Source organism: Bombina bombina, chromosome 5 (genome assembly GCF_027579735.1).
Source record: "Bombina bombina isolate aBomBom1 chromosome 5, aBomBom1.pri, whole genome shotgun sequence".
Classification (NCBI taxonomy): domain Eukaryota; kingdom Metazoa; phylum Chordata; class Amphibia; order Anura; family Bombinatoridae; genus Bombina; species Bombina bombina.
The window spans coordinates 605,413,712-605,434,787 of record NC_069503.1 but is presented as its reverse complement, the minus strand read 5'-3'; the positions used below and the strand labels follow the sequence as shown (position 1 = coordinate 605,434,787).

Below are 21,076 nucleotides of genomic sequence, written 5' to 3'. Positions count from 1 at the left end.
CAATTCCAAATATAAAAAAAGACCCTTTACACAAACAGAATGAAGCTGGAGTAGGTATACAACAGTATCCTCCTAAAACTTTGGGGCTTGGTTATGAGTATGAAAATCAGAGCAATGTTAAAAGCAAAAGTATACATAATACTTTAAAATGGATACTAAATTTTTTTTCTTTCATGATTCAGATAGACCATACAAATATTAAGCAACTTTCTAATTTACTCCTATTATCAATTTGTATTCGTTTTCTTGCTATCTTTTTTTAAAAAGCAGGAATTTAAAGCTTAGGAGCCAGACAATTTTAGGTTCAGAACCCTGGATAGTGCTTGCTTATTGCTGGCTACATTTAGCCACCAATAAGCAAGCAAAACCCAGGTTCTGAAACAAAAATGGGCCGGCCCCTAAGCTTTACATTCATGTTTTTTTTAAAAAAGATGGCAAGAGATCAACAAAAAATTGATAATAGGAGTAAATTAGAAAGTCGGTTAAAAATTGCATGATCTGAATCATGAAAGAAAAAAAAAAAAAAATGGTTTTAGCATCCCTTTAAACATCTGACAGTGTAAAGGAAGAGCACATCAGTGTGAAAAAGCCAAACCTACAGTGTTTGAAAAACCAACTGTTAAAGGATTACTTTCTGTTATAATTTTTAAGCTAAACAACTAACATATTAAAGTTAATAAACATTAATTAAAACCTACTGACCTATATTTTCTCCAAAACGAAGTTTCATAACGTTCTAAAAGTTATATCTTTTATTCGCCGATGATGTCACGTTATCCTGCCCACTATTTTCAGCACTGCATGTTCAAAATACTTAAACCAATAACTTTGTGTTTAAAGCGCCATTTTGAAACCTAGGTATTGTAAATGGATTGGTACAGAGCAAAGGATACCCACGAGTGGGTTTGGAAAACAATTAAATTTGAAGACAAGATTTCTGACATACGGTAGAGATATGTTAATGAAATGCTATTGATAAAAAGCGTATTTGGGGTAGTTAGTTAGTAACAGGCATAGAAAATATTTACTTACAGTGGCCCTTTAAGCTGATTTTACCATGAATGATGGCTTTATTGGCTCCAGATAGGCTATAGCAAGTCAGCATGGCGGCGGGATGGCAAAAGGAGAAAATGCTTTGGCTTTAGCGCTTTATATCAAACCATTAGCACCCTCAAGTGACTTTATGCCAATGAGCCAACAAACTTAAAATTTATGTGCAGCAACCAATTATCCTTACTGCAGGTTGTCACTGATTTTAAAATTACATTTTTTTTGCCCCCCCCCCCCCCCCCCCATGGCTACAGCAATAACACCCAGGGGCTATGTGCACTTTAGAGGTGATCATCCCTAAAGATGGATTTTTGGCTCCAATATAATTCTAAATGCACTTACGTAGAAGTATAAAACTCCATTATGCTTGAACCACAACATGAAAACTATATACAAAAATAAAATATGCAAATAAAAATTTTAAATATACTATATTTGATAAATTTTACTAAAATCATCAATGAAGCAGAAATATTTAAGGGAATGTATATTGCAAAGATGCTTCTAACATTTGAAAGAATTAGTGCAAGACTATAATTTGCAAGTCAAACTGGTGGTCACAAATTGTGCCTGGTCTCGCTCTCCTCACTAAAGAGAGACCAAAAACCCAAATTTGTAAGCTTTGTTTTCATGTTGCAGATTGCCTACCCTAGCTATTTCATTTGCAGCATTTACAGATTATAGAATTTGTTTTTGTCTCTCTAAGGACAGTAGGATAAAGGCAATTTTAACTCAAAAGCAATAGGTTATATATATATATATATTTTTTTTTTTTTATTTTTATCTCAACCTGTTTATGAACTATATGTCAGCAATGTAATCGGTTGGTGTTACTCTAACATGTATGTGCTCCAGCCCAGGGTTCTTCAAACTTTTTTCCCCAAGATCCAGTGCAATAATACCACATACCTACACAACCCTATTTTTATGCTTTGTCTGAAAATTTCTGAAGTAATATACAACAAGATAGCTGCATTTTTTGAAAAATGAGTAAAAAATGCGTCTGTACTTTATTTCTTATTGTACTCAAACTTGAACATGTTATAAAAGGTAAACCACACACACACGTCACGACCCAGTAAACATGGTGTTGCGACCCAGTAAAGAGCCCCGACCCATGATTTGAAGAACCCTGCTCTAGCTTATGAACATTATTTCCTAGTTTCAACTCCATATTCAGTATGAGCTCTGTTACACAACTTCTTAAAAGACCATTAAATACAGTAGAATTCCATAATTAACAAGTTAATTTCACTTTGAAATTTAAATAATAAGTAGATTTTACTGCCAAATTTATTTCCCCCCTCCATTTGCTGCCCCCCTGTATCATGTGACAGCCATCAGCCAATCAAAGATTAGAAAATCTCTCTAGACTGTAGTAGGCAGGTCCCTTTTTGGCACTCTTATGGGATCGTGATTCTCTCACTCACAGTCCAATAAATAGCAAAATCAAAAATGTATAGAGTTGCGCTCGCAACCTTTGCGCTCAGGGAAGGGTATACTCAAAGGAGAGATTTTTTATTATATATATATATATATATATATATATATATATATATATATATATATATATATATATATATATATATATATATATATATATATATATATATATATATATATATATATATATATATATATATATATATATATATATATATATAAAAAATATGATTTGTTTTTTATTATTTTTATATATTTTTAATAAGTATATATCTGTTATTTTTAGAGCAGACTATATATTTTCCCCTAACCTTATAGCTGGTTATTTACCATTGCATATATATTCAACAGATTTTTTATGTTAGAATGAAGTCAAGGGTTACTTTATTGAGGCCCCTTGCCAAGGTGGAAAACACTTTGCATTGGTGAAGAGCTAACAAAGATAAATATCCCACTTTGGTGAAATTGGCAAAACCCTACTTATACATCTCAAGCACCTCAACACCATCTGAGTGCCTATTCTCTGCTGCAGGAAATATAGATGCAAACAGAGAACCATCCTTAGCTAGGAGCATGTGGACATGTTGAGATGTTAGCATTTCAATGCAAAGTTTCTGAAAGAGTGAATCACAGAATGTTATTAACAGTGATTGTCTAACTTTTTCTAGTTCTACCTCTTTTCAAACAGTTTTTGGTTTTGCTTAATTTTAAAACTGTGCTCTGCTGCTTAAAAATTGGACAGTTGTGTTAATGTAAAGTTTTCGTCTAAAGTTTATATTTGAAAACACTCAGTATGTGGATTTTATTTAAAATATAGGAAACAATTGATTCTTTTTTTTATCCGATTAATCGAAAAATTAATCGGCCGATTAATCGATTTTGAAAATAATAGTTGCAGTGTATGTATATATATATATATATATATATATATATATATACACACATATACACACACACACACAGGTGACCCTCGTTTTACAACGGTTCAATTTACACCGTTTCAGAATAAAAACCTTTTTTTCCAGTCATGTGACTGCTATTGAAAAGCAGTTAATTTATTAAAATAGCCAGTAGGTGGAGCTGTCCGCTTGTGTTGAAGCAAAGCCAAGCAAGCTGAAATTAATCAGTTTAACCAGATCTGAACTATCGAGCAGATTTCAAAGGAACAAAATCTTCATGTCTATAAATCAGTCCAGATTGAAATGCATAGAAAGAACTGTTTGCAGAAAAATGCAAGTGAAGTCTGTTGTGTGATTATTTTATTAGGTTTATAATGCTGTTTAGCATTTAAAGTCTTCATTTCAAAGCTTTAAAAATAATGTATTAGGTGTTACTTATGACAATTTTGAGAGGGGCCTAGAACCTATCTCCGTCACTTCCTATTTACTTACATTATAAACTGGGTTTCAATTTACAACCATTCCTTCTGGAACCTAACTCCGGACTACACTGACCAGCACTCTTATTTTGCCGGGGTGCGCTTAAAAGCATTCAAATATCCGCACATCAAAGAAGGCACTCTCCGTTTGAATAAGCCGTTTATTAGTAAACTTTTTCGGGGTCTCCCCCGTCCTCAGACCACTTAGGTCTTAGGACGGGGGAGACCCCGAAAACGTTTACTAATAAACGGCTTATTCAAACAGAGAGTGCCTTCTTCGATGTGCGGATATATAGATTAAGAAATAGATTAAGAAAGAAATAAAGAAATAGATTAAGAAAGAAATAAAGAAATAGATTAAGAAAGAAATAAAGAAATAGAGAAATAAAGATTAAGATATAGATACATACATACACACACACACAGTATCTCACAAAAGTGAGTACACCCCTCACAATTTTGAATTTTTTTTATTATATCTTTTCATGTGACAACACTGAAGAAATGACACGTTGCTACAATGTAAAGTAGTGAGTGTACAGCCTGTATAACAGTGTAAATTTGTTGTCCCCTCAAAATAACTCAACACACAGCCATTAATGTCTAAACCGTTGGCAACAAAAGTGAGTACACCCTTAAGTGGAAATGTCCAAATTGGGCCCAAAGTGTCAATATTTTGTCTGGCCACCATTATTTTCCAGCACTGCCTTAACCCTCTTGGGCATGGAGTTCACTATAGCTTCACAGGTTGCCACTGGAGTCCTCTTCCACTCCTCCATGACGACATCACGAAGCTAGTGGATGTTAGAGACCTTACGCTCCCCCACATTTTGTTTGAGGATGCCCCACAGATGCTCAATAGGGTTTAGGTCTGGTGATATGCTTGGCCAGTCCATCACCTTCACCCTCAGCTTCTTTAGCAAGGCACCGGTTGTCTTGGAGGTGTGTTTGGGGTCGTTATGTTCGAATACTGCCCTGTGGCCCAGTCTCCGAAGGGAGGGGATCATGCTCTTCTTTAGTATGTCACAGTACATGTTGGCATTTGTGGTTCCCTCAATGAACTGCAGCTCCCCAGTGCCAGCAGCACTCATGCAGGCCCAGACTATGACACTCCCACAACCATGCTTGACTGTAGGCAAGACACACTTGTCTTTGTACTCCTCACCTGGTTGCTGCCACACACGCTTGACACCATCTGAACCAAATAAGTGCATCTTGGTCTCATCGGACCACAGGAAATGGTTCCAGTAATCCATGTCCTTAGTCTGCTTGTCTTCAGCTGGCTTTCTTGTGCATCATCTTTAGAAGAGGCCTCCTTCTGGGAAGACAGCCATGCAGACCAATTTGATGCAGTGTGCGGCATATGGTCTGAACACTGACAGGCTGACCCCCCACCCCTTCAAGGTCTATTTCCCAAAGACAACCGCTGGATATGACGCTGAACACATGCACTCAACTTCTTTGGTCGACCATGGCGAGGCCTGTTCTGAGTGGAATCTGTCCTGTGAAACCGCTGTATGGTCTTGCCCACCGTGCTGCAGCTCAGTTTCAGGGTCTTGGCAATCTTCTTATAGCCTAGGCCATCTTTATGTAGAGCAACAATTCTTTTTTCAGATCCTCAGAGAGTTCTTTGCCATGAGGTGCCATGTTGAACTTCCAGTGACCAGTAAGAGTGTGAGAGCGATAACACCAAATTTAACACACCTGAGACCTTGTTACACTAACGAGTCACATGACACCGGGAAGGGAAAATGGCTAATTGGGCCCAATTTAGACATTTCCACTTAGGGGTGTACTCACTTTTGTTGCCAACGGTTTAGACATTAATGGCTGTGTGTCGAGTTATTTTGAGGGGACAGCAATTGTACACATTTATACAAGCTGTACACTCACTACTTTACATTGTAGCAAAGTGTAATTTCTTCAGTGTTGGCACATGAAAATATATAATAAAATATTTACAAAAAATGTGAGGGGTGTATGAGAGATAGATAGATAGATAGATAGATAGATATTTATTTAAAGGACCAGTCAACACAGTAGTTTTGCATAATCAACAAATGCAAGATAACAAGACAATGCAATAACACTTTGTCTGAACTTCAAATGAGTAGTATATTTTCTCTTTCTGACCATTTTAAAAGTGATGTGCACATTTTGTTAATGGAAGTAAATTGGAAAGTTGTTTAAAATGGCATGCCCTATCTGAAAAATGAAAGTTTAATTTTGATCGAGTGTCCCTTTAAGTAATGGCGCTGGAAATTACATGTAGCCTTCGGACAGCAAGACAAACACAAGAACTTCACTAAACTGTAATGCTGTAGTCTTTAGCTTAGTTTTCTTTTTCATATTTATGATTAAAAGGGACACTCAGGTTATATTAAATTTTCATGATTCAGATACAGCATGTAATTTTAAACAACTTTCCAATTTACTTCCATTAAAAAAAAAATGTGCACAGTCTTTTATATTTACAATTTGAGTCACCAGATCCTACTGAGCATGTGCAAGAATTCACAGACTATACGTATATGCATTTGTGATTGGCTGATTGCTATCACATGGTACAAGGGAGTGGAAATATACATAACTTTGAAATTTGTTATAAAAAAAAATCTACTACTCATTTGAAGTTCAGACTAAGTGCTATTGCATTGTCTTGTTATCTTGCATTTGTCGATTATGCAAATCTAATGTGTTGACTGGTCCTTTAAGCTCAACATAACATAAGTCTGGGCACAGAGTGCTATCTAGGCATCGTACAAGCCACCAAGAAAAACTTGCTCAGAAATACCAATAAAGTTCGAAGCTTTGAAAAGTGGAACTTAAAATGGAAAGATGGTTTTAAAATGACCACTAAATACACTAGAATTGAATAGACAAATGTTCAAGAAAAAAAAAAAAGTGATATTTCATTTAATTGAATTCTTAATCATGAAATTTAAAATTTTGACTTTAGTAGCCCTTTAACTTAAAAGGGGCAATAAAGTAAAAAGAAATTTTTATGATTCAGATAGAGCATGCAATTGTAAACAACTTTCCAATTAACTTCTATTATATAGATTTGCTTTGTTCTTTTGTTATCCTTTGTTGAAAATCATACCCAAGTAGGCTCAGGAGCAGCAATGCACTAATGGGAGCAGGCTGATGATATACGCCTCGTCACTGGCTCATCAGATGTGTTCAGCTAGGTCCCAGTATTGCATTGCTGTTATTTCGAAAAGGATACCAAGATAAAGCAAATTTGAGAACAGTAAATTGGATAGTTGTTTATAATGGCATGCTCTACCTGAATGACAAAAGAAAAACTGTTGGGTTTCATGTCCTTTTAAAAAGGGGCATAATGTTGTAATACAAAGTGCTCTTAAACATTAGATAATTTCCTGATTGCATTATGACTTGCCTGTACTTATGGGTTTCAGCCTCCCGAAGGGTTTAAACACAATTACAGTCAGCCCTGTATCAGCAATGCACTGCCAATCCTGAGATCAACATGACAACTGATTTGTAGATGCCCCCCACCCCGGATTGGCTCTATGGTCTTGTTCAGCCATGGTGTTGACTAAGTATGTAACAATGTTAACATTGTTATAAGCAAGCACTATTTTAATACGAAAATGCTCTAATGCATTAGAGCATTTTCCGTATTACACCTCTATGACACTTTAAATGAAAGCTACAGTACTGGGAAATAATAATTTGATTAAAGCAGGACTTCACGAGCTCTCAAGCACTAGGTTTTGGGTCTGTCAAATGGACTTTAGATCTGAACACAGTCACACCTTTATACTGTACACTAGGGCTTGACAAATTTGTTCACAATATAGGCATTAGCAAATAAATTTAGGAGAGATAGATTAGATATAGATAGATATAGATAGATAGATATATCTATTTAACACTACAAAAATGCTCTAATTAGAGGTTTAACAACAGCACAAAACGTTAGTCAACTCCAATGCAGCAATGCACTTTTGTTTCAGAGATTAAAGACCTCTAAACACAGTAGAATAGCATAATTAATAAAATGCATTAAAAAGAGACAATGCTAAAGCAGCTAGTTTAAAATTTCAAAAACGTATTAGATTTTTTTCTGACAAAATGTGAATTTCCTAGGTAACGCATCATGTGACAGCCATAAGCCAATCACAAAACATATACCCTCTTTATCTTACACATGCTCAGTAGGAGCTGGTGCCTTACATAGTGTGCACATTTAGATAATGGTAAATTGAAAAGCATTTTAAAAAATTGTATGGTCTATCAGAATCACGAAAGTTTAATTTTGACTTTACTGTCCCTTTAACGAGCCAATAACGAGAGCCATCAACGTACACAACATTTACCAGCTTTGTTCAGCTCTGTAGCAGTAGAGCATTGCCACTCTGGAGCTAAATTTAACCGTGTTTAAACCGATTTGCTGGAGATAAAACATAATTTATGTAAGAACTTACGTGATAAATTCATTTCTATTGGCAAGAGTCCATGAGCTAGTGACGTATGGGATATACAATCCTACCAGGAGGGGCAGTTTACCAAACCTCAAAATGCCTATAAATACACCCCTCACCACACCCACAATTCAGTTTAAAGAATAGCCAAGTAGTGGGGTGATAAAGAATGGAGTAAAAAGCATCAACAGAGGAATCTGGAAATAATTGTGCTTTATACAAAAAAATCATAACTACCATAAAAAGGGTGGGCCTCATGGACTCTTGCCAATATGAAAGAAATTAATTTATCAGGTAAGTTCTTACATAAATTATGTTTTCTTTCATGTAATTGGCAAGAGTCCATGAGCTAGTGACATATGGGATATCAAATAGCCAAGATGTGGAACTCCACGCAAGAGTCACTAGAGAGGGAGGGATAAAAATAAACAAACAGCCATATGCTGAAAAATTAATCCACAACCCAAAATATAAAAGTTATTCTCATGAAGAAAAGAAAAACTTAAAACATCAGCAGAAGAATCAAACTGAACAGCTGCCTGAAGAACTTTTCTACCAAAAACTTCTTCTGAAGAAGCAAATACAGCAAAACGGTAGAATTCTTAATTCTACCATTTTGATGTAGGTAAAGAAGACCAAATTGCCGCTTGCAAATTTGAACAACTGAAGCTTCATTCTTAAAAGCCCACTGATCTAATAGAATGAGCTGAAATTCTCTGAAGCAGGGCCTAACCCGACTCCAATAAGCTTGAAGAATCAAAAAGCTTTAATCAACAAACCAAGGAAATAGCATACGTTTTTCTGACCTTTCCTAGGACCAGAAAATAAAACAAATAGACTTGAAGTCTATGTGAAATCTTAGTAGCTTAAATATAATATTTCAAAGCTCTCACCACATCCAAAGAATGAAGAAATCTTTTCCAAAGACTTCTTAGGATTAGGACACAAAGAAGGAACAACAATTTCTCTACTAATGTTGTTAGAATTCACCGCCTTATCCTGATGAAAAAACAGAAAAGGAGATTCACAAGAAAAAGCAAATGGCTCAGAAACTCTTCTAGCAGAAGAGATGACCAAAAGGAACAATACTTTACAAGACAGTAGAAAAATGTCCAAAGAATGCATAGGCTCAATATGAAGGAGCCTATAAAGCCTTCAAAACAAAATTAAGACTCCAATGAAGAGAGATTGATTTTATGACAGACTTAAATACAAACTAAAGCCTGTACAAAACACTGAATATCAGGAAGTTTAGCAATCTTTCTGTGAATGAAACAGAAAGAGCAGAGATTTGTCCCTTCAAGGAACTTGCAGACAAAACCTTATCCAAACCATCCTGAAGAAACTGAAAAATTCTTGCAAATCTAAAAGAATGACAAGAGAATTAATGAGAAGAATACCATAAAATGTAGGTCTTCCAAACTCATTAATAAATCTTTCTAGAGACAGATTTACGAGCTTGTTACATAGTGCTAAGTCATAGAGGTTTCTCTAACTCAGTGATTAATACTAAGCATTCAATTTCCATACCTTCAAATTTAATAATTTGAGATCCTGATGGAAAAACAGACCTTGAGACAGTAGGTCCAGCCTTAACGGAAATGGCCAAGGTTGGTAACTGGACATCCGAACAAGATCCGCATACCAAAACCTGCAGGGCCATGCTGGAGCCACCAGAAACACAAACGATTGTTCCATGATGATTCTGAAAATCACTCTTGGAGTAAGAACTAGAGGCGGGAAAAACAGAATTTATGCTTACCTGATAAATTACTTTCTCTTGCGGTGTATCCAGTCCACGGCTTCATCCATTACTTGTGGGATATTCTCATTCCCTACAGGAAGTGACAAAGAGAGCACACAGCAAAGCTGTCCATATAGCTCCCCCTCTAGCTCCACCCCCCAGTCATTCGACCAAAGGTTAGGAAGAAAAAGGAGAAACCATAGGGTGCAGTGGTGACTGTAGTTTAAACAAAAAAAATGTAACCTGACTTAAATAACAGGGCGGGCCATGGACTGGATACACCACAAGAGAAAGTAATTTATCAGGTAAGCATAAATTCTGTTTTCTCTTGCAAAGTGTATCCAGTCCACGGATTCATCCTTACTTGTGGGATACCAATACCAAAGCTTTAGGACACGGATGAAGGGAGGGAACAAGACAGGTACCTTAAACGGAAGGCACCACTGCTTGCAAAACCTCTCTCTCCCAAAAATAGCCTCCGAAGAAGCAAAAGTATCGAATTTGTAAAATTTGCCAAAAGTATGCACTGAAGGCCACTGCTCTGGTAGAATGAGCAGTAATTCTTTCAGGAGGCTGCTGGCCAGCAGTCTCATAGGCCAAACGGATGATGCTTTTCAGCCAAAAGGAAAGAGAGGTAGCAGTCGCTTTCTGACTTCTCCTCTTACCAGAATAGATAACAAACAAGGAAGATGTTTGTCTGAAATCCTTAGTTGCTTGCAAATAGAACTTTAGAGCACGAACTACATCAAGATTGTGCAACAAACGTTCCTTCTTCGAAGAAGGATTGGGACACAGAGAAGGAACAACTATTTCCTGGTTAATATTCTTGTTAGAAACCACTTTAGGAAGAAAACCAGGTTTAGTACGCAAAACTACCTTATCTGCATGGAACACCAGGTAAGGTGAATCACACTGTCAGGCAGATAATTCTGGAACTCTTCTAGCAGAAGAGATAGCTATCAAAAACAAAAAACTTTCCAAGATAACAACTTAATGTCTATGGAATGTAAAGGTTCAAACGGAACCCCTTGAAGAACTGAAAGAACTAGATTTAGACTCCATGGCGGAGCCACAGGTTTATAGACAGGCTTGATTCTGACTAAAGCCTTTGCAAACGCTTGAACGTCTGGTACGTCTGCCAGACGTTTGTGTAAAAGGATAGACAGAGCAGATATCTGTCCCTTTAAGGAACTAGAAGACAATCCTTTCTCCAATCCTTCTTGGAGAAAAGACAATATCCTGGGAATCCTAATCTTATTCCATGAGTAACCCTTGGATTCACACCAACAAAGATATTTTCGCCATATCTTATGGTAGATTTTCCTGGTGACAGGCTTTCTAGCCTGAATTAGAGTATCTATAATGGACTCAGAGAACGCAGGCTTTGATAGAATTAAGCGTTCAGTCTCCATGCAGTCAGACGCAGAGAAACTAGATTTGGATGCTTGAATGGACCCTGTATTAGAAGATCCTGCCTCATTGGCAGTGTCCATGGTGGGACAGATGACATGTCCGCTAGGTCTGCATACCAAGTCCTTCGTGGCCACGCAGGCGCTATCAGAATCACTGAAGCCTTCTCCTGCTTGATTCTGGCGACCAGACGAGGGAGAAGGGGAAACGGTGGGAAAACATAAGCCAGATTGAAGATAAAAAACTGCAACTCTAACACCACATTCACTTTACCCTCCCGTAGAGAGACCCTAGTGCTTAGAGCCGGCAAAGAGAATGACTGGAGGGTGGAGCTAGAGGGGGAGCTATATGGACAGCTCTGCTGTGTGCTCTCTTTGCCACTTCCTGTAGGGAATGAGAATATCCCACAAGTAATGGATGAAGCCGTGGACTGGATATACCTTGCAAGAGAAATATAAGCAGGTTAATGACACCAAGGAAGTGTCAGCGCACCCACTGTTTCCGTCTGAAAATCCCTGAACCTGGACAGGCATCTGGGAAGTCTCTTGTTTAGATGAGAGGCCATCAGATCTATCTGTGGAAGACCCCATATCTTGAACAATCTGAGAAAACACATCTGGATAGAGGAACCACTCCCCAGGATGTAAAGTCTGACGGCTGAGATAATCCGCCTCCCAATGTCTATATCTGGGATACGGACCGCAGAAATTAGACAGGAGCTGGATTCCGCCCAAGCAAGTATCAGAGATACTTCTTCATAGCTTGTGGATTGTGAGTCCAACCCTGCTGATTGACAAATGTCACTGAATGTGATATTGTCTGGTTGAAAATAAATGAACAGTTCTCTCTTCAGCAAAGGCCAAAACTGAAGAGCTCTGAGAATAGCACGGAGATCTAAAATATTGATTGGTAATCTCGCCTCTTGAGATTTCCAAAACCGCTTGTGCTATCAGAGATCCCCAAACAGCTCCCAACCTGAAAAAGACTTGCATCTGTAGAGATCATAGTCCAGGTTAGCCGAACAAAGAAGCCCCTTGAACTAAACACTGGTGATTTACCACCACGTCAGAGTGTCAAATATTGGGATTTAAAGATATTAATTAAGATATCTTAATATAATCTCTGCACCATGGATTGCAGCAAACAAAGCTGGAGAGGTCTCATGTGAGAATGAGCAAAGAGAAATGTATCCAATGCTGCAGTCATGAGACCTAAATTTTCCATGCACATAACCACTGAAGGAAATGACTGAGACTGAAGGTGCCGACAGACTGCAACCACTTTCAAACGTCTCTTGTCTGTTAGAGACATGGACACTGAATCTATCTGGAAACCTAAAAAGGTGACATTTGTCTGAGGAATCAAGAAACTCTTTGGTAAATTGATCCTCCAACCATGTTTCCGAAGAAACAACACTGGTTGATTAGTGTGAGATTCTGCAGAATGGAGGACTGAGCTAGTACCAATATCATCCAAATAAGGAAACACTGCAATACCCTGCTCTCTGGTTTCCATAAAGCAGGGCACCAAAAACTTAAAAAAGATTCTTTGAGCGGCTGCTAATCCAAATGGTAACGCTTGTCAAGAAAAGAGAATCTCAGGAACTGATAATGATCTGAATATATATATATATATATATATATATATATATATATATATATATATATATATATATATATATATATATATATATATATATATATATATATATATATATATATATATATAAAAAAGTATACATCCTGCAATTCAAAATGGACCTAAAATGTCCTTGCTAAATTTTCAGATCCAGAATTGGTCTGAATGAAGTTTCCTTCAAGACAAAGAATAGATTTGAATAAAAAAAAAAAAAAAAAAAAAAAAAAAAAAAGAAGAAGGACAGACCTTGACCCTGGAAAGGAACTGGCATGACTACCCCTGAAGCTCCAGGTCTGAAACACACTTCAGGAAAGCATAACTGGAATTTTTTGGGATACATGAGAAGAAAAAAAAAAAAAAAAAAAAAAAAAAAGCATGCAATTTTAAACAACTTCCCAATTTACTTTTATCACCAATTTTGCTTTGTTCTCTTGGTATTCTTAGTTGAAAGCTAAAACTTGGAGGTTCATATGCTAATTTCTTAGACCTTGAAGACTGCCTCTAATCTGAATACATTTTCACCACTAGAGGGCATTAGTTCACATGTTTCATATAGATAACATTGAGATCATGCAGGTAAAGTGACCTAGGACTGAGCACTGATTGGCTAAACTGCATGTCTGTCAAAAGAACTGAAATAAGGGGCAGTCAGCAGAAGCTTAGATACAAGATAATTACAGAGGTAAAAAGTATATTAATATAACTGTGTTGGTTGTGCAAAACTGGGGAATGGGTAATAAAGGGATTATCTTTCTTTTTAAACAACAAAAATTCTGGTGTTGACTGTCCCTTTAAAGGTTTCCAAATGGAAACAGATTTCATAGGGAAGGATTAGGTTTTTGTTACTTATTTGAAAAAAAAGAACGAAAACAATTTAGAAGCTTAATATTTACCTTTAGGTCTCTTATTACCTTGGAAAGAAGAAATAGCAATCTAGACTTAAAGTCATAACAGCACACCAAGATTTAAGCCTCAAACTCTTGTAGCTAAGAATAGCTATAGACATAGATCTAACATCAATCTTAATGATATCAAAAAATGGCATCAGAACTGATTAGTATGTTGCAGAAAGCAAACAATACTAAATAAATCAGAATCCAATTCTTGTTGCGCTAAATCTCCAACAAAAAAGTTGATGCAGCTGCAACATCAGCCAAAGAAAATGCAGGCCTGAGACGACCTGAATATAAATAAGATTAAAGTCTCCTATCTAAAAGAACTTAAGTACTATCTTCCATAGGAATAGAGGTACATTCAGCAAGAGTAGAAATAGCCCCAATAAGTTGAGGATCTTTTCCCAAAACTCTATAGAAATTGCTGATAAAAAGATAAAAATGTTTTGTTTTTTTTAAAACCTTGAAGAAGGAATAAAATAAGTACCCCACTAATTCCATAGAAATCATAAAAGAAATAGCATCAGGAACGGAAAAAAAAAACCTCTGGAGCAATCACAGGAGATTTAAAAAACAGAATTTACTAGTTCTAATATCAAGAGCACTAGTTTCCATGATATCCAAAATAATTAACACCTTTTTTAACAAAGAACAAAAAGACTTCATTTTAAATAAATAAGTAGATTTGTTATTGTCAATATCTGAGGAAAGATCTTCTGACTCAGATAGATCCTCATCAGAAAAGGATAATTCATTACATTGTCTGTCATTTGAAATTTCATCAACCTTATGAGAAGTTTTAAAAGACCTTTATAATAATTAGAAGGCAGAATAGCAGACAAAAGCCTTCTGAATCGAATCAGAAACAAATTCTTAAAATTTCATAGGTATAACATGTACATTAAAAGTTGAAGGAACAACAGTAAATGTACTATAAACTGATGGATACAATATCTGCATGTAAAGTTTATTATACAATGACAATTGGAAATATAATGCACTTAGCTTTAGTAGAACCGACATTAGGCAGCAAAGTTCCAACAGATACTTCTGAGGCAGGATCAGATTGAGACATCTTGCAAAATGTAAAAGAAAAAACAACATAAAGCAAAATTTGTCAATTTCCTTATATGACCGTTTCAGGAATGGGAAAAAAATGCAAATAGCATAGCCCTCTGATATAGAAAAAGGCAAAAGCAATGGGGCAAATAAATAATGAAAAAAAATTTAGCGCCAAGTATGACGCACCGCGTAACTGAAATTTTTTTTTGCCGCCAACCATGTCCGGAAATGACACACTCGCGCCACTAACGACACAACCCTGTGTGAACCTCTGCGTCAATTACAACGCCGGAAATGACGAACTTGCATCAATGGGCGTGCCTTTCAGGCCAAAAAAATTCTTGCACCAAGAATGACGCAATAAAGTGTAGCATTTGGCGCACCTGCGAGCCTAAGTCAGCCCGCAATTTGAAACAAAGTAGTCAATTGAAAAAAAGACTAAACCCCAGGTAAGAAAAATATTTCTTAATATTAACTTCCCCAAATATGAAACTGACAGTCTGCAGAAGGAAATACATGAACCTGACTCATGGCAAATATAAGTACAATACATATATTTAGAACTTTATATAAATGCATAAAGTGCCAAACCATAGCTGAGGTGTCTTAAGTAATAAAAAAACATACTTACCAAAAGACACCCATCCACATATAGCAGATAGCCAAACCAGTACTAAAACAGTTATCAGTAGAGGTAATGGTAAATTGAGAGTATATCGTCGATCTGAAAAGGTGAGGTAGGAGATGAATCTCTACGACCGATAACAGACAACCTATGAAAAAGACCCCCGTTAGGGAAATCATCGTATTCAATAAGTGATACTCCCTTCACGTCCCTCTGACATTCGCTGTACACAGAGGAATCAGGCTTCAACAATGCGGAGAAGCGCATATCAACGTAGAAATCTTAGCACAAACTTACTTCACCACCTCCATAGGAGGCAAAGTTTGTAAAACTGAATTGTGGGTGTGATGAAGGGTGTATTTATAGGCATTTTGAGGTTTGGGAAACTTTGCCCCTCCTGGTAGGATTGTATATTCCATACGTCACTAGCTCATGGACTCTTGCCAATAACATGAAAGAAATACAGTTATATGTAAGCAACAGTGCAATCAGAGTGATCTAACAGATTAGAACATTTTCTTATTGCACTTTTATGTCACTTTCAACTCCCACTCAAAAGCAGAAATGCATTGTAACTCCTGAATGAAAAATGGATGATAACACAATCTGTAGTGGCTGCCTCCAACCACTTACCAAGTACATATGATCATTTGTATCATTTATGAGGATCAGAATGCAAATCCAGATCGTAGTGTGGTGATCTCTAACAAGAAAAAAATACGGCTCCGAAAAAAGCCAAAACGACATAAGCAGCCACCTCACAAAGGATCCGAATGCACTTATCTACCACCAAGTCTTACTCAACAGGGCCCTTAAAAAGGAACATTGTACTGTAATTTGTTTCTCTCCTTTAGTGTGTTCTCAGTGATCCATTTTACCTGCTGGAGTGTAATTGTTTGCAAATGCCTTTACCTTTAGTCTGCCATTTGAAATAGCCGTTTTGCCTGCTGACAACACCACCTACACTAAAAATTGTAAGATCTGTAGAACAGATATGCAAAAACAGGAGATAAGACTTCCAAGTGGGGGTGGTAAAGAGATGTTGTACAAATGAAATAGCTGGTTTTGCTCATTGAACTCCTCCAGCCATAAAGGGACAGTATACTATAAAATTGTTTTTCCCTTAATGTGTTTCCAATTACTTTTTTTTACCAGCTGCAGAGTATAAAATGTATAAGATTTGCGTTTTTAAGGCTTTTTTCTGTATATGAATTAGATGATTTTGTGTTTTGAAGCCACAAACTAAGAAAATGGGTTGAGCTTGTAGGTATAATCAGATCTCATTACTTTATCACATTGTGTAAATGTACCTGCTTCTTTATCTTATATCTGTCCATAAACCAATCACCAATACTTGGAGAGAACAATGGAAAATTAACATTTTATTGCCTTATCTCTTCTATAACCCACTGGGAGTGTAATTTCTTCTACTGGCTGTGTTAACACAGCTTGGCCTCGAGGCCAAAAACTTTCAGGATGGGTGGGGATATCACATGCTAAATAAACTAATTCAAATGCCAATATAAGGGTAATGGAAATACTTGTAAACAATTTAATACACTCCAGCAGCTAAAGTGGATCATTGGGAACAAATTAAAAGGGGATTTTTTTTTGTATTTTTTTTTTTTTGAGTAAACCGTCTCGTTAATTAGCATTTCAAAAATTAGACTGTGTACAAAAGAAAGCCCATTTAAATTGGCATATCCTTGATAATAGGTGATGTTTTAATGAGAAAAAACAGGTTTCAAATGGGAAAAAAAACACAAAGAAATAACGTTCAAATAAATTTCAAATTGTGCAGTAAACAAATCATTAAAAACCCATTAAAATTGATACTAAACCCAATTTTTTTCTCTCATGATTCAGATAGACCATTCAATTTTAAGCAACTTTATAATTTACAACTATTATAAATGTTTTTCGTTCTCATGCAATCTTTATTTGAAAATGCAGGAATCAAAGCTAAGCAGCCAGTCTATTTTTGGTTCAGTACCCTGGATAGCGCTTGCAAATTGGTGGCTACATTTAGACACCAATCAGCAAGCGCTACCCAGGGGCTGAACCTAAAAATGGGCTGATACCTAAAGCTTTCATTTTTGCATTTCAAATAAAGATAGCAAGATAATGAAGAAAAATTAATAGGAATAAACTAGAAAGAAAGATCTTGGATTTAGTATCTCTTTAAAAGGGAAACAAATTTACAGTACAGTGTCCCAACATACATTCAAGAAATAAAAAGCTTTAACAATTGTTTCCAATGGAATGTCTCTTTAAAAACATGGCAATTGATATAAATACTAGTACAATTAAAATAAAAACAAACTATAATTCTCCATTAAACCCTTTTCAAGTAGTAATGAACCCAGAACCTAAAGCAACTCCTGAGGGACACAACTCTTGAGAACTCTAACATACTTCTTTAAAATCATAAACAGGTTACATGCTCTTCTGAATCACACAATTATTCCTTAAAACTGATACCCAGGACTAACAAAACAACTACAGCTGTTTAATGTCATATACTAAAGCCAGAAACCATTAGGGCTAATATTTTTGTGTGTATATATATATATATATATATATATATATATATATATATATATATATATATATATATATATATATATATATATATATATATATAGTTTTGTTTCTAAATTAGATCATAAACACTGGGGTGATTACTTCAAATAATGTGTAAGAGTTCTATTAGTTTGGTAGGTACTAAAGTAATACTAATGCAATACATTTTTCTATCTAAAGTTATAACTATCCGAATATATAAAATGTGCATACATTAATAGTTATTCTAAATAATATTAACAAACAAGTTTTAAATTATAAAACCCCATCCCTTTACTAACCTGCTAACAGGACTGTACGGACTCCGGGATCTCCGCCTTGACAGGGGTGGTGAGTTATCAGCCCTGTCGTAGTTACCGTAGCTTGGTGATCGTCGAGATTGGCGGTGCCCGCTGTACCCGGGGCTTGGGGAACGGGTGGGGCTGGTAGACTTCTTGCGGTGGTTACTCAGAGAAGCTGCTTTGTGATGCTTGTCGTCCCTGTAGGCCTTGGGCTGATGTTTGTTATAGGCCGCGGCCTCGTCTTTTTTAGGCCTAGAAGAGGCCGCGAGCCTGGGTTCTACAATTTTTCCCGTGTCCCCCTGCTGTCTCCACGGTGGAGCCAACATAGGCTGCTCGTGAAGGTCCGACCTCCTTCTCCTGTCCTCGCTACGGTTTCCTTCCCTAGAAGCCCCTTCCTCCCTGCGCCTTGGCTCCTCCTTGTAAGATTCTATCTTTCTTCTACGCTCAGCATCCACGGCCTGGCGTAGCTGTGTAAGGGGGCTAGGAGGTAGTGCAATAGGGGTAGGGGATCTAGAAGAGACCGGGGTCGAACCAAGGCCTAGTTTTATGACTGGCTCTGGCGGAAGCTGGCCTTGCTCAACCTCGGACAGTGCTCCTTCAGATAACGAGCTCACATCATCATATTCAACCACCGTGCTGGTGGTTCCGTCCTGCTTAGACATACTCCTCTTCTTCGAGCCACCTTCTCGGTCTTTCCGTTTCTTTCTCCGCTCATGGCGCCGCTTTCCATGTTTCAAACCCCGGCTCTCTCCTCCCAAACCCAGAGGGGCACCTATCATCTCCTGCTCCCGGACTCGCCTCTTCTTTTTCTGGTGACGACTTTTCCTTTTCCCTGAAGCGTCCCGGGACCTCCGGTGTTGTCCTGACACCGAGGAGGCCGCCGAGGAAGATGTAGATAGAGCCGGGATAGGGGGCAAAGCGGTGTCTGAACTGCCCGGCATCAGGGGCAAAGTATAAAACACCCCAAACAAACTGCCCCCTGCCTTCTATACACAACGTCCTCCACTCTCTGCTGCCTTTCCCTAACACCCTATGCACCTGACCTCACTCTTCCAACGTCCCTTTATTCCACTATTCCTCTCTCTCTCTTCACTTCTCTCAGTTTTCTAATTTATTTTCCCACACCCCTATTTTCCCCACTAACTGCTTATTAATTTCAGTCAAAAGTACCAGAGTCCTCTATAAATACACGCAAAAATGTTCTGTGCAAATTTTATTTCTACGAGATACTTTTGAACTATATTATATTTGATAAAGGTTATCTATAGTTGCCTCGTATATTCAATGACTTCACTGCTCTGACAGGAAGTAAACACACTTAACACTGAGAAACGTATATTCTAGAACGAAAGCCCTAAAATAATTATGTAATTTTAATATATATATAAAAAAAACAATGATCTTTAAGCAAATCAAAACTCATAGACTGAAGTCAAGTTTTACCAAACAAAATCTATATATACACTATCAACACATATATACACATTCGTTTTGTTCAGAAAGAAGTTTGAAATAATGGAGTAATCAGCTGGAGAAAAAAAAAAGGTTTCTCAAGAAATATATATACAGATTCATGGTTTGTGTTTCCTCGTGTGAATAAGTCAGCCCATGGCCAAAAGAGTAAAGGAAATCCAGAGTAAAAAATACTTGATGGAGAGAAATAATCCTTAAAGTTTTAAAAAGTTCCTATGTAATTTGGAGTGGGAGGAGAAGACGGTTCATGGTGTTCAATTTATGCCCAGAGGATCCTCTAGAAAAAAAAATAAGTGTAGTTTGCTGCTCTATTGGCTGGTAGCTTGTAGATGTCACCCAGCTTAAAGTCTGTCACAGTCACACAGGCCTGAAAAAGGCTAAACACGGAAGTCGTGACTCCATGGTGTCCTCTTCTCGCAGGCAACAGTACAAATCTTTACCCCTCTAACTCAAACCTCCCACTTCAGCACATGGCAGGGAGGGACTGCTTGTCAAAGAACAAATCTACACTTCACAACAGCGAGCAGTAAACAATCACTGCCTGTACCGTACACAACGTGTCACTGACAGCGATATGTTACTAGTTGGTTTTCCTCTTGCTGTAATTACATTGTTATTAATTCGGAGACAGGTTGTAAACGAATCCACGAATGATTCCGGTAGCTGGTTTCTAACCGGCTTTCTGAGAGGAAAGATATTAGTTTAGGGTTAAATAGTGACTGTTCCTCCCTCTCTGAAGTCTCCACCTCCTTCTCTTCTGCTGTTCTCGTTGGTTTCAGTTTCAATAATTTCGTATTACGTTTCACAACTTTCACAAATCTGATTGTGCAGGTGTAATATTTGTTGTTGGCAAGTGTGGACTGTTATTTTTAATAGAATATAAAGCCATTCATATATACAGTAAGTGTAGCGCTATACTTGGACTAGGTATACAATGGTAAAATGGGACTTAGGCGGATGCCTGTCACATATACCTACTTAATAAATATATATTATTATGCAAGGATTGCTAGTGGCTAAGTGGTACCACACCCTGCCCTTTAAA

At 37.1% G+C, this 21,076-nt stretch overlaps 1 protein-coding gene across 1 annotated transcript in view; it reads right to left on the bottom strand.

Annotated features, from left to right (window-relative positions):
* Positions 1-20,736, bottom strand: part of CDK13 (cyclin dependent kinase 13) — a 215,078-nt gene extending 194,342 nt beyond the window's left edge. The window contains exon 1 of the mRNA XM_053714566.1: positions 18,559-20,736. Coding sequence (XP_053570541.1) covers positions 18,559-19,499 — 941 coding nt within the window. The 5' untranslated portion in view covers positions 19,500-20,736. The remainder of the gene's footprint in view (positions 1-18,558) is intronic.
* Positions 20,737-21,076: the final 340 nt, after the last annotated feature.